We start from the raw sequence: 15,108 nt of genomic DNA on the forward strand, positions 1-15,108 counted from the left end.
TCACTGGAGATCTCATCTCTCTCTCTCTCGCTCTCTCTCTCTCTCTCTAAAGATTTCAAGATTTAAGTAGCTTTATTGGCATGGTAAAAGGCTTTACACTGCCAAAGCATTGGTAACATTAAATTACAGACATACACATTTACACATATTCAGACGCAATAAAAAAAAAAAAGTTGTATAAAATAATAGCAATAAAAGAAGAAGAAAATACACAATGATTTGTCTGAGCAATTTCTCTCTCTCTCTCTCTCTCTCTCTCTCTCTCTCTCTCTCTCTTTCTCACTTACTCAAAACACACACGTACACCTTGCTGAAGTCACCAAATCGTATACCAGCACGTGTGACACTTCACAATAACTTGGCCATCCTGCTGCAAACGTAACTTAGTAAACTATCTCATCTCATGTAAATTAGCTCATCTAAACCTCACACTGTACCAACTTTGCCAAACTGGTGTCTTCAGAGACCAACATGCTATGGCTCCTGCTGGAAGCAGCAAGTCTTATTCACACTTGCACAAAACAGCACAGTGTTTTATAACATGGCCATGCTGGTAGCTCTGCTGGGATCTGTTCTTTTTTTTTTCATGCTTAATTATGTGTGGTTTTGTGAATTTGTGCACACTTCATTTATATTTTTATCTTAACACTTCTTTTTCAGATCTGTGTATTTTCATACAGTTGATATTTGAATATTTGTACTTTCTTTAGATTATAGATTTATTATACGATAGCAGAGAAACACCAAGAATTTCAAAGCAAATAAAAGACAAATAACCTGACCCTGAAGCTTATAATGCTTGAAGTGTACTTATAATCTGATCAGTAATGATCAATAAAAATCCTTTTCTATCATTAAATTTGGAATAGATGGCTAGCACACTAACAAAGTGCACTTATATGGCAGGCGCACCCGATAAATGGGTCTATGAGTATAGATACCAGCAATGGGTGCTTAATTAAATGTCAATCAGTGTATATGCAGTACTCAATATGAAACCTTCCTGATAAAACTTCTATATGAGAAACGTCTAAACCGAGGAATACACGAAAACTGTCATTTTTATTTCCTTCATGAACTGAATTCAATTCAATTCAGCTCAACTTTTAGTCATTAGCCCTCCAACATTTCAATTATTAAAATGTATAACTTTGTGTGTTTCAGAAACTGAAAAATATTTCCTCTAGATTAACAAGCTCTAGTGAATATAGACCTGCAGGCTACAGTGTGTGTTCTGATCTGATCCTGGATTACACTGAGACTGGTTTCCAAATTCCGTCGACCTTCCTCGCCTCCTTAATCTGCCATGTGTGCGTCTAGAGAGATGCCTGGCTTAGCAGCGTATAATGTTTTCTGTACTCAATGCTTAGCAGAACTTACATGTTTGAATGAGGTGTGTGCAGCTGCTGTGGCTCCTGTTTCCTCCAGATACTCATCCCAGTTAAAATCCAGTTCCTCTTCTCCACACTCCATATCTGACAGAGAGAGAGAGAGAGAGAGAGAGAGAGAGAGAGAGAGAGAGAGACAGGGAGACAATGAGAATTCAGGCAGACAGAGAGAAACATAAAGAGAAACGGGGAGAGAGCATAGTGTGGAGACAATAAGAGGGGAAAAGGAAAATAATACTAAGCTATGAATAAAAACAATATATAAATTATTTGTCACACTAAGAAGCTTCTTGTATTTCCCTAACTGTTCACATCTCTGTTATTTTCACTAAAAAGTACCAGCGATGTGGGCAACGCTAAACCTGCACACCACGCATGTTTTAACTCAAGTGCGAAGCCTCATGATGCACAACTGTTACACCCGGTATTAGTCACACGTTAGTCTGGAAAGGAATCACAGCGGACTGTCATGGTAAATCCCCTGGATTCACAGTCATTGTTGAGAAATTTGATTTACATTGACATTTCTTTCCATATTGGGCTATTCCTGCTGTAATATTTTTGAAATATTAATGAATATGTTTGAAGGCAAATGAGTGTGTGTATGGTGCCCTGTGATGGACTGGTGTCCCGTGAGGGTGTATTACAGCCTCACAAGCAGGACAGGACACGGGGGGGGGGAGACTAACAAAAAACTAAAACAATCACTTTTGTTTTATTCATTTGTTTTACAAATGAATATTTAGAAATATCACTAACCATGATGAGCAGCTTTACGAGATACTGTTGTGGAACTTTACTGGAAGTCGCATTCAGTTCATAGTGTATGTGCCATTTTAGTCTTTTTCCGCTATCTTAACATGCTGCACGAGTGTAGGAATTCAGCGTTAACAATATACAAATTTCCCCATCCATCTACCTCCACTGAACAAACTGGCGTTATGTTGCAAATCACATATTTACAGTTGTGCTCATAAATTTACATATCCCTTGCAGAATCTGCAAAATGTTAATCATTTAAAAATAAATAAATAAGAGAGATCCTAAAAATTGCATTATTTTTTTATTTAGTTCTGCCCTGAAGAAGCTATTTCACATAACATATATTTACATATAATCCACAAGATACAATACTAACTGAATTTACACGAATTAACTAGTTCAAAAGTTATTATACGTTTGATTCTTAATACTGTGTGTCGTTACCTGGATGATCAGTGACTGTGTTTATGTTTTGTGAGAGTTGTTCATGAGACCCTTGTTTGTCCTGAGCAGTTAAACTGCCCACTGTTCTTCAGAAAAATCCTCCAGGTCCTGCACATGCTTTACTTTTCCAGCATCTTCTGCATATTTGACCCCTTTCCAAAAGCGGCTATATGATGTTTTACGATACATTAAACTTTTGAACAGGATGACTGGTGTAAATTGTTATTATTTTGTCTTCTGGGAAACATGTAAATATCTTATTTAGCTTCTGAAGGACAGTACTACATCTCAAAATCAATGAGCATATAGACAAAGACCAAGCCTTTTGGAATAATGTGCTCTGGACAGATGAAAAGAGAGTTGTTTGGCCACAGTAACAGCAGACATGTTTGGCAGTGACAAAAGACAGCTTTTCAGGAGAAACACCTCATACCAACTGTGAAGCAGGGTGGTGGAAATGTTATGGTTTGGGGTTGCTTTGCTGCCTCAGGGACTGGACAGCTTGCATTATATCAAAGAGTGCTTGAAGATAATGTGAGGCCATCTGTCCAAAAGTTGAAGTTGAACTGATAGTGGACCTTTCAACAGGATAATGATCCTAAGCACACTAGCAAATCCACCAAGGAATGGGTCAAAAGAAGAAATGGAGGGTTATGGAATGGCCTAGTCTAAGCTTGGATATGAATCCCATTGAAATGTTGTGGGGGATTTGAAACGAGCAGTACATGCAAGAAAACCATCAAACATCTTGCACCTTAAAGAATATTGCAAGGAAGAGTGGTCAAAAATTCCAGCAAGCCTGGTGGACAATTATGCAAAACGCCTACAAGAAGTTATTTCTGCTAAAGGAAGTAATACTAGCTTCTGAGGCCAAGAGTGTACTTACTGTTTCCACGGAAGAATATCACATCTATTGGTATTTCTGTTGAATACATTTCCTTGTGGTTTTGATCAAGTATATCAACTTTATTAATAGGCACTGTTTCAAAAAGGATCAAATGTGTGCTTGGCCAAATATGTCAATTTGGGGTGTACTTGTTTTTCACATGACTATATATTAATGACAAAATAAAATCTTCAAAAGATACAACCGTCCTAAATTATAAATCTGGAATTAATAATAATAATAAAAAGTAGGCTGGTCAAGGCTTGAGGTCACAGAAAAAGTCAAAATGTCTATTTGAGAACCCCTGAGGTAATCCTCTTTCAAGAGCTGGGTGATATGAGGACATGTTCATATCAATATAGTGATAAATTATGCCATAATCCATTTTTATAATAATCCATGTGATGTCTTTGGTATCTATTTTGTTGTTCTTTTATATATCTTATAAATGACATTTTTCTTCTCATTTTCAGTGTTATTTATTTGTTAGTTTAAAATAAAAAATATTTTTAACATAAAGATAAAAAAAGAAATTTGATTGGCAGGCATTAAATAAATCATCAAGCAGTTTATTTTGCAGTTTGTGAGCAGTATTGTATACATATTGTGTATCCATATATATATATATATATATATATATATATATATATATATATACACACACACACACACACACACACACACATATATATATGTCGCGTATTGTAAAACTGCCATTCAAATTCACTCGACTAGCTACCTCTATTTACCTCTATTTAGGTCTGACACAGTATGTTTTATTTATTAATGCCTGCCTCATGATCACAGGGATGCAAGTTCATTTGAACTATACTGAGTTTAATTCAGATTAACTAATGAATTGAGCATGATCCGTTACAGTAGTTGTCTGTATTTAAAGGGTGAGTTTAATGACTGCTGCAGGTAGGTTTATCATGTATGCCTATGCCTACCTTGTGCCTACGCCCATTAATCATGTTATCAGGTAGAAGATACATCCCCTCCACATAATTATCAACACTGACCAAATAGTAGGGATATTTAAGCATCATTATCTAGAGGAACTGTTATTTCCTGAATGATCTAGCTGTAAATATGACTTCCTGCTTCTTGTTGGTCTACTAAGACACCTACTAAAGTTGGCACAATGTCATGTTTAGCTGTTAGGTTTACTGCTTTTTCGGTGCACAGTCTGTGTTATCTACCCCTGCATCATCTGACCACTGCACTGCTACGGAATAGATATTTTTGGTTGGTTGGTCTGTTTCTCGACCCAGCAATAACACTGAGGTGTGCAGTATTCAGTGTATTTCAGGCTTTTCTACCTCAGCCTAAATTAGGCTTTAGCCTTCAACACAATTTTTTTTCGCTTTAGTTACATTACTGTTTATACAATGTTATGAATTGCATCCATATCTACAGTATGTTACAGCTGGTGCAGCAAAAGAGTACAAGTGCCTATTTTTATTGACACTTCACTCGTGAACAAAGGGTGTATCTAAAGTACTTAATGCTATGGTTGGCTTTGTTTTCTCAGTTATAGACCACAGTATTGCTGTGCGCTTGCATCACACTCTTCAACATGTACGCAAGTGACTGGGCAAATTACCACTTCTCCTTCTCTCGATCTGTCTCTCTAATACATTGGTAATCTCATTACATCATTACAGTGGTTATGACATCACCACAGACAGGGCTATAACAAGCCTAGGCTAAGAATGTACACACACACACACACACACACACACACACACACACACTCAAATATTTGTATTGTTTATGCAAAGCCAAAACCCATTCAACCACTGATGTATTAAAAGCTTGCTGTTCAATGAGTTTTTCCCTTCTATTAAAACAACGTGTATTTGAATCTGCCATACGAGCCTATAGAAGCCATGCGTCTATCAACAGTGTGTCGGGGTCTTCGATGGAAAGTTTTTCGTAAGCTGTACTGTGCACCAAAAACAGTTTGAATTAAATGAATGAAAAAGAAATGCAATATTGCAGTGGGGCATTTGCTCATTTGATTCACTAATGTACTTCATTTCACCGAGAGTGTTGAATAATATGTTCAGAATTCTACATTAAATATAGAAATATTTCATTTGGAAATCATAGGGATCGACAAGCGTTACATTATTCTTGAGTATGGGTTTAACGAGTCACCGATTTGAATCACTATACTGGTTTAAATTTCATCTTGAAACCTACACGTGTAAAAGGGGAAAACAAGTGAGTTTTATTAACCAGAAAACACAGTCAGAAATCTAAGCAGAGGTCAAAGCACAGGCAGGCAGGATAATCCATGTTTGTAGGTCAAATACAGAGGTGCTGATCAAGAGCAATGGCTATGACAGGCTTAAAAACACACTTATCAGACATAGTCACACAAGAGTATAAGTAGATAAACACGAAACAGGTGAACACATTAGGAAACAGACTGATGGCATGATAAAGGTGCATGGCAAAGCAGTGACAAAGCCCAAGGAGAGCAAGCACTGACAGAGCTTACAGCGCTGTGCATTGTGAGGGGAAATTTGTGATAGCTACTACATGTCTCAGAGAAGGAGACATGATCTCAAACTAACTTTATTTGTTTTTTTCCAGATTAAAAAAAGCTCAATACTGAATTACAGTGCCCTGGATAGTTGGCTGCTTTAACTGTTTATTTATACATCGGATGATGTATCCGGTTACGTATCGCATCAACCCAGAAGGAGCGACAGACACCCCTAATCTTCAGTAGTGTACACTACAGTTTGTGTATTGACTGAAAGCAGCTAAGATGATAACGTACAATACATACACAATGTCAGTATTTACTCTATAGATGGTACTATATGGGGGGCAGTGGGAGACTGAATTCAGGTAACACTGCTCTGGAAACATATAATCATAACCTGCATTTACATAAACAATAAGAAAATAACAAATTACCAAGAGTCGTTTAGAGTATGTCCCTACTTCATGCCTAGGATTCAGAGGATGGGTGCTGGAATGGTGAGGATTTTAAGCAGTTTTTGGCATTGCTGAAAATAATAGTCATCTTAATCTTAAATCACATTGAGTTCCCAATAATGACTTTGAATTTGATATGAATATGAACGACACATTGTGCTTTTTATCTGTTCATAGTCACATGTTTGTGAGACTCGAGTCTTCAGGCCAGAGGATTTGCGTTTTCTGGTTTCTCTGTAACATGACAAATGACAAGAAGCGTGTTTTTTTTTTTTTGTCTCATTAACTTCAAGAGAGAAAAAAAAATCAGATTTTTATTTGCTATATAACAGCACTTAAAAAAAAAAAAATTACAATTCTGTTCCATAATCCACCATAAGTCCCCATGTTTAACATGTTTAAGCTGTTGTAGAAACCACAACTTATTAGAATGAGTGCATTAATATACTGTAAACCATATACTGTAACATTTATGTTAGAATCTAAAGCCCAATAATCAGGCATGCAGAGTCAGAATAAAATAAAACCACAAGTCAGAGTTTACCCAAGACAGAAGAGAAGCAAACATTATACAGAGAATTTCTTCTGAAGAGGTTCTAGATAAACAGTAGAAGTGAATAGAGAAGTAGAAGTAGAGTAGAGAGTAGAAGAGAGTGTAAGAAGAAAGAGAGAGAGAGAGAGAGCGAGAGAAAGAGAGAGAGAGAACAAGTGCTAACCCTAAATCCAGGTCCATAACAGTTGTTAATATTCAGAACCGTGCTGCTATAAAAAAAAAAATGAATCATCGCCTTTCTGATAGAAAATCCAACCGTACTGTCGTATAATTCATACGAGTGTGATGTCCTAGCGTATGCCACATGTCTGCTGCTTAAAATTCCAGCACATAATTTCCCAGTAAAAATTCCAGCACTTCCAAAATTCCAGTAAAATGCCTTCGCATGTCCCTGCCTGCATGGTCATTACAATGTACGGCAACACAATAATAATAATAAAAAAAAAGAATCATGTAGAGGGGTAAACTGTATATTCAGATAGATTTCAGATGTTTTAACAGATACCTGGATTTGACTCAGTTTTAAATGATACAAATATAAATAGCATTTATATACTTGTCTTATTATTTATTGTGTAGTCTCTATTTTGATTATTTTATTCTCATACAGTATATCTACAGCATTTTGGGCAACTTTTGGTTTTTTAAATGTGCTTTAGAAATAAATTACTTACTTACTATACACACCTGGGTAATGTGTTGTTTTTTTTTTGATAACTAGTAAAAGTAATTGGTTAGAGGACTGAGAGTGTTTGGGCCCAGCAGTAATATGAGATGCAGTGTGTGTGCAGATGATTCGGTCTCACCTGAGTGACTGTGTTCTGCTCTCCCATTGGACGGGCTCTGAGTGCTCCCCCCTGCTGATGTCATCGTTGGTTCCTTGTGAAGGCTGTTGCCTTGGAAACGTAGAGTCCTGATGACCGTTTTCCACTTTGTCAGCTCACAGTGATTCGAGGCCTGCACTTGGAAACACAGTGGTCAAGGGTCAATTTAATAACCAAATGAATAATAACCTTCAATAGTGAATGCATAGCAAAGTCTTACTGGAGATGATTTTATACATATATACATACATTATATATATATACACATATACATACATACATTATATATATATATATATATATATACACACACACACACACACACACACACACACACACACTATTCCCAGAAATCTGTGGTTTTCAGAAAGTCTAGAAATGTGATTCTGGGGACTCGCGTGAATGTAAATGCAGTTATGTTGTAGATGTTACTGCATCAGAGGAACTGTACACAACCAATCAGACTTCCTGGATTGAACTGATCCCAAATCCTTATGAAAATCCAGAACTCATGACATGTTCGCTGTGTAAACCCAGTGGATTAGATACAGAATGTCCTCTGTATCCAATCACAATATGATCATAATTATTAGTTCTTTGCATAATTATTTCTCACTAAAACTGATTATGCATGCCTCGAGGTCAGACTGTGTCCACTGAGTGACTGGATCTGTACGTGTTCTGAATGAGGAAGAAAAGCAAGTAAAGATCGAGAGAGAGAGGGTTATAGTATATCTTGTGTTTGTCCTTGACTCTTTGGTTTAATATATAAATATAGTGTGGTATAAATATTGACAGTGTTCCAACCTAAATTTCATTTTCCTTTTTCTTGGCTGCGGCAATTATACCATTTAGTGTATCCTGATAGTGCTCATGCTGTTCCGTGTGGTTAGACTGTGCTGTGTAGGAACGGGCAAGAGTAAAAGACAGTAATTATCAATCATGACGACACCATAAATGTGTGGATGGAAAAAAAAAAAAAGACCACTTCTTAAAATTAATTTTACTGGATTACTCACTGTAATCTAGGACCAAACTACAAAAAAAAAACCTAAATACATAAATGAAGTTGTATTCTTCAGTTGAAAATGTTTAATATGATTTTAGTAACAGTGGCTGTAGAGGTAGGAACGTATGGCTTACACTTACTGCACAAATGGCATACACAAAGTCTGAAGACCAAAGTTGTACCAATAGTTAGCTAAATAGTTGTCTTTAAAAACATGCAATGTGACAAAATTAAGACCAAAAAAAAAAAACCCACAAAGCAAGTCACTCAATGTAGTTGTGTAGCTGTGTGTGCTAATAAGGTTGCCAGCAGACTGGTTGGGAGACCGTAATTAACCTCAGTCTCTCTGAATGGAAAATTTTAATTCCCAGAGATCTTGGTAAGTCGAAATGACAATACAATATTGAATTAACATGAGAGTGAGAGAGTTTTAACATGAGAGCTGTACGTGTGTGTGTGTGTGTGTGTGTGTGTGTGTGTGTGTGTGTGTGTGTGCATGTACATTAGGTGAATGCTAAAGCCTCATTTGAGTATAGACTCACTTTCACTATTCACTATAAGGACAATAAGTGTATAGAGCACTGGGCACTGTACAGCATAGCAGTGAGTGAAACACTGGACAAAACTCACATTCTCTGCCATTAAATATACTAAAACTTGCATGAAATAAAAGAATGTGAGGTTTAATAGTCATTAAACCCTTTTTGCTTGCATTTATACTGTACGTAAGTGTCCAGGCTTGCCAGGTCTGTGTGTCAAAAATAGCCTGTGGGCAATAGAAATGGACCAAAAACAATTCCTCAGCTTTTTCTACCATTGCCAAGTACACTGTAAAATTTAAAGCAATAGTATAGATTTTAACAAAGCAGTTACAGCACGAGTTCTATAAATAGTTCTCGAGGATCTATTTATAGAATGCTGGAACCTTTATGTGTTTGTGTATTTTTTGCATTTCAAATTCGGTTTAATTTGCTCAAGAGCTGGTCGGTCGAGATGTCTGCTCACTCTTGATGCACTGTTTAACTGCTGTGTGTACCATTTAATACAAACACATTTCACAGGAAAGGAAATATATGTATTTATATTTATACATTTAATAAACGTGGACAACATGCCTTGTACAGGTTCCGGAAAAAGCTGGGCATTTTCTCTACTTGACAACATATTTTCTTTTGGTGTCAAGTTTGTTAACATTCATGTGACACAACGAAGCATATCACGATTAAGCCTGTGCCGCAGCCTACAGCATGCGAATAAGGTTACTGACCAGCACACTGCTGGTAGAAGACACAGAACAGCTTTAACTGAAACTGCTACTGCTACTGTTTTCCATGTAAAATAGGCAGAAGTACACCATAAAAGTTTGTACACACTTCTGAAATACTGAGAAGAAGAGACAACAGCAGCAGATAATTATGTCCTCAGAGTCATGAATACTTGGGCTGTGTGCCAAACCACATTCTATCCAACTAAACATTATGTTAATGCACTAGTGGGACAGTATAATAGTTATTTAGGCATCCTTTTAAAACGCTCAGAATGCAGTTCGGGACATGGGTCTGAATTTTTATTGAATGTTATTTGGTACTTGCAGTCATCAGGTTAATCCATGTGCTGATGAAGGACACAATGCAACACATGTTTCCATAAGAAGCTTGCGCCAGTATGGGCAAAATCTCAAATCCATCAGCTTTTAAGTAAGATATAGTATAATGCAAGTAATAACATGCAAAGCTGACCTATTGATCTGCTTTTAATACAATGTCCCATTGCCTCACAATCACACATAATTTCAAGCTATAAATGAAGACTTGGATCACGTCCTTTACCACAGTCAGACACAGTTAAAATGTTATCTAAAGACTTAAAATTATAGTAGGCTATATACAAAGGGTTGTTATAAGAACTCCCCTCATTCCCTGGGAATTTGGAATATTCTGGTACTTACTCATCAGCCTTGTTGACTACTCAAACTGTCAAAATGACCAAAAGACACTTCCCTGGTAGTTACCCCATACTGCTCTGTGGAGTCATGTTTACAGACTACATTCTCTTGGTGTTCTCATTTGAATGCATACTTAGGAATGCATGAGCAGCCAAGCATTCCATCACTATTGGCATCCTTGGACAGGAAAAACAAAACAAAACTGATGATCAGATATGACATGTTTCTGCTAATACTAACATTTCCAGGTTGCCATATCATATACTCACACTGTAATGAAACTGCAACTCAATACATGCCGTGCATTAGGCCTTTACGTCGTGTATTCATTTCTAATGTCATTGACTTCCAACATATAGGGTCGCTACTGTATAGCCAAAGTTAAAACTATTATTGCAATGTGTAGGCTATAAAAGGCTTACATTAATCCTTAGGATAACTACTTGTTTGGAGAAATAATGTAATTTAAGTACAAAATAGGAATAAAATAAGTAAATTTATAGATGAGCATTAACTTAACTATTTACATTTGTTCTGGAAACCATTTTCAACCATAAGCACACAATATCACACCAAAACAAGCTGGGTTGTTCTTTTAACCCAACCACTGCCTTATACATTATGGTTAGATTAATTGGGTTATTTGTGTCATAATTGGAATATTTTGATACCAGTCTAACAGGCTGTGATGACATTTTAAATTATAATGTTTCAGCTTTTAACAGAGAGAACTTGCTGAGCTGATATCCAGCCTGCTGCTTTCCTTAATATCTCAAACATCCTAATATCTCCCATGTTGTAGCTGTTTTCATGTAATTAATGTCCACCTTATTAGTTACATTAAGTTAGCAGACGTTATTTTCGTTAGCTTATTATCTCAGTTACTGTAAGTATAATGTGCAGTCATGTCCTGAAATAACCTTGCAGGTATTTCCCAATTAAGGTCAAATGTAAAATGAGGGTAATTTTTTGCTCATTTCAGTGTTAATCCTACAGACATTATGTTACTCATGATACAACACTTGAGGACTGCTAGCATTATTACAATTGCTCCATTCAATGGAAACAAACAAGTTCATATTCATTTGTACCTTAACATACCCCTGCAGTTTTTTCTGTGCTGTCTAGTATAGTGTTACATGCATGCGTGACACTACAAATTGCAGCTGAATAGAAATAAATATGAATAATCTGAAAATAAAGTATTTGCTTTTTTTTTTTTTTTAACCCAATAGCTGAGGTACAGAAACACAGAGTTAAAAATAACCCAGCAGTGGGAAGATGCTCCATCAAAACTTAGTTGGGTTAATAGTTAGGCAGTTCTCAACTTTTAGTGAGTATGTATTAATACAAAATTTAGGAGTTTGATTTATACTACAGTGCGATTTAAACAATGCAAAACACCATCTGGACCGTCTGAGATTAATGGGTACTCATTAGCCAAGAAGCAGCGTTTATAAAATGGTTTAGTCATTTTTATCCAGCAGCCATTCTAATTAATTTGCCATAATTAAAAGCTTTCACGTCAGCAAATTATCTGACATGGGAAACCAAAATCACTAATTCAATTAATATAAGATTACTTGTTCCACTCAGACGTACTGTATGTTATGAGCTCTATGGACTTTAATGTGCTTAATGATAGCATATACACTTTTTGCAGAATTTCTGTTTCTGAAATAATCAAACATTTTTGACTGCAACAATCACAAAAAAAAAACCTCCATGCAATCCTGCACGGACTGAAAATCTGTCTATTTAAAATAAAAATAAAAAGAATGCAGAAACATGTTTAAATGAAACGTTTCCACACCCCAGTCCAACTATATTTGATCTGAGAACTCCAATCAATAAAAAGTGAGCAAATGAGCAAACGGAAATGAAGAATTTCCCTGTCAGCTAGACTAAATCTACAGGTTTTGATTATGGAGATTAGGTAATTTGGCAGGTACACTGACTTTGCATGAAGTCAACCGGCACAAACAGGAATACATAAAGAACGCTCAACACAATTTCTGTTATCCTGTAATTAGATTCTGTGTGAGAGAGTATGGGTGAGTGTGTTTTGGCTGACATTTCCATGGGAAAAACACTCTCTGTGGTTTTAGGTCACACTTCATCAGAAACAGCCTGAGGATTTTGTATCCAGTTCGAAACGACACAAACTTTATTGGCCGTCCATCATACCAGGAGAAAGTCAATACAGCGAGACGTTATTTTAAAAACATTTCGAATCGTATGGGAGTTCAAATCTCAGAAATGTTCACGACGTGTCTGTTTCTGGCTCTCAACATAACTGTTCAGCTCTGTGTTTGGATTCTGGCTTTGCTAGTCACTTTGGATAAAAGTTGCTGCATAATATCTGACTCACAGATAAATATTTGTCTGGTCTGGAAGGGTAAAAGAATGGTTTCTAAAAAAAATTTTTGAAAAAATCCACTTCAGCCATAGTCGGTCAGACATGTTTGTTTTTTGGGCGAAATGGACTTGGTTTACTTCTCAGCAACATTAGCCTCCCCACTCGCTGCAAAAGTAATGACGCTTAAAGAAAATTGTATAAATCTTTTGCCAAGTTACTGCTTTAAATTTTAACTAATACATTATGATATTGCAAATGCACCACATTTCTGTTAAGTTGTTCATACCCTGGAGATCATATGTTGTGAAAATATCAATTCTATAAATTCATTACTATTAAACATGTTCGGCCTAATATATATATATGTACACATAGCAAATTAAAAATAAAAAATTCTAATACATTTGATCAAAAACATGATTAAACCTGAAAGAAAAAGATTGGAACAAAAACTCATTTGTGGGTCTCTCTCTCTCTTTCTCTATATATATATATATATATATATATATATATATATATATATATATATATATATATATATGCATTCACATTTCTTTAAACTATTTAGAGAACTGAAAGTCTATATCTATCTCTATAGCCAGCTTGGAACATGAGAGGTTCAGAGACAATGCATCCTTATAAAGAAGATATACTTGACCAACTGACTAATTTTATGTTACAGCAGTAAAGCTTACTAGCAACAGAAAATGAAGCTGACGTTTTCTTCCATTTTACTGTACAGTAATTGAGTTAAGTCCCATGAAAATTAAAGAGATTGCTAGTAACGAAATGCAGCTTAGAAGGGTAGAAACTGGAGGATAAGCAAAAACATCGAGCACACATCTGGTCCTCAGAATTTACTGGATCCTTCCTTTTTCGATTTGTTGATTCGTTGCACCATAACCCAATTTCATAAAACAGAGAAATCCTTTTTAGACTTGCTGCTTGTTGCTAGAATCAGCATGGGAAATGAATGGCTGCCTGTTGCTTTGTTGCGTAGCAGTGTTAATGGTGTGTAAGAGATATAATCAAACCACAATTTTTGGAATTACAAGATGTTTATACAAATTCGTATGCAGCCATAAGTGCTAATCCTAATCCTAATCCATAACCATTATTAACTTTACATACAGTACAAGTTGGCTCGGGTGATTTAAAAAAATATTTATTTTTTTTAATGAACATGTAACAACAAATGACAACAACCAATTTCCCAAAGCTCTGCCAGATCACTTCAAAGATAGGCAGTTACCCAATCTCCATGACCCAAGGACAAACGATCTGATTACTGGATCACTGGGACCTCATCACATTACCACAGAGAGAGTGTTGCAATGTTACAATATGCAGTCTCTGTAGTTTTCAATTTCAGACTTTAGATTTGCTTTCCTAATTTATTACTCATTAATATCCACGTACTTTATAACCCAAGCTTTGAAATCACATAACTGTACCATTATTTGATACACCAATTAAATCAACAGAGCGAGAGAGAGAGAGAGAGAGAGAGAGAGAGAGAGAGAGAGAGAGAGACTAATAGAGTCCATTATATATCATAAAAAATTACTTATTAAAATATTGAGTAAGTCATTTCCAGTTCGATGTAAAAATAATTTGCAGAAGTGAATGTTTTTTGGTTTAGTTTGTATTCCTGCTGACGGACGCATCCGTTTCAAGGGAAGCTAGTGAGCGATTGGTTGTGTTTAAATCCCATGACTGCCAAGGCCTTTAATCTTCAATTGCTCAGCTGTATGCTTGGACTGGATCGGATTGGATTGGACTGGATGTCACCTCTTTTACATAAAACAATCTGCCAAATGTAAAATGCATCGACTCAAACTAGATTCTAAATTGAGACACATAAAAACCACCACATCAGAAGAAAAGCTCTCTGGGTGGTGAAATTAATACAGATTTGTGACATTAGAAAATAACGATAGGAATCTAGATGATAGATGATGATAATAATAATAATAATAATAA

At 36.0% G+C, this 15,108-nt stretch overlaps 1 protein-coding gene across 4 annotated transcripts in view; it reads right to left on the reverse strand.

Moving 5' to 3' along the window:
* Window positions 1-15,108, reverse strand: part of sfmbt2 (Scm like with four mbt domains 2) — a 64,257-nt gene that overhangs the window by 46,165 nt on the left and 2,984 nt on the right. For 2 of the 4 annotated variants that reach the window (XM_053649956.1, XM_053649955.1), the window contains exons 1-3: window positions 10,770-10,835; window positions 7,795-7,950; window positions 1,381-1,475 (exon numbers count right to left, since the gene is read on the reverse strand). In XM_053649956.1, coding sequence (XP_053505931.1) covers window positions 1,381-1,475; window positions 7,795-7,950; window positions 10,770-10,773 — 255 coding nt within the window. In that variant the 5' untranslated portion in view covers window positions 10,774-10,835. Of the gene's footprint in view, window positions 1-1,380; window positions 1,476-7,794; window positions 7,951-10,769; window positions 10,836-15,108 lie in introns of those variants that run through there. The other 2 variants (XM_053649957.1, XM_053649958.1) reach the window with 2 other exon arrangements.

This window comes from Ictalurus furcatus, chromosome 19 (assembly GCF_023375685.1).
Source record: "Ictalurus furcatus strain D&B chromosome 19, Billie_1.0, whole genome shotgun sequence".
Taxonomy (NCBI): domain Eukaryota; kingdom Metazoa; phylum Chordata; class Actinopteri; order Siluriformes; family Ictaluridae; genus Ictalurus; species Ictalurus furcatus.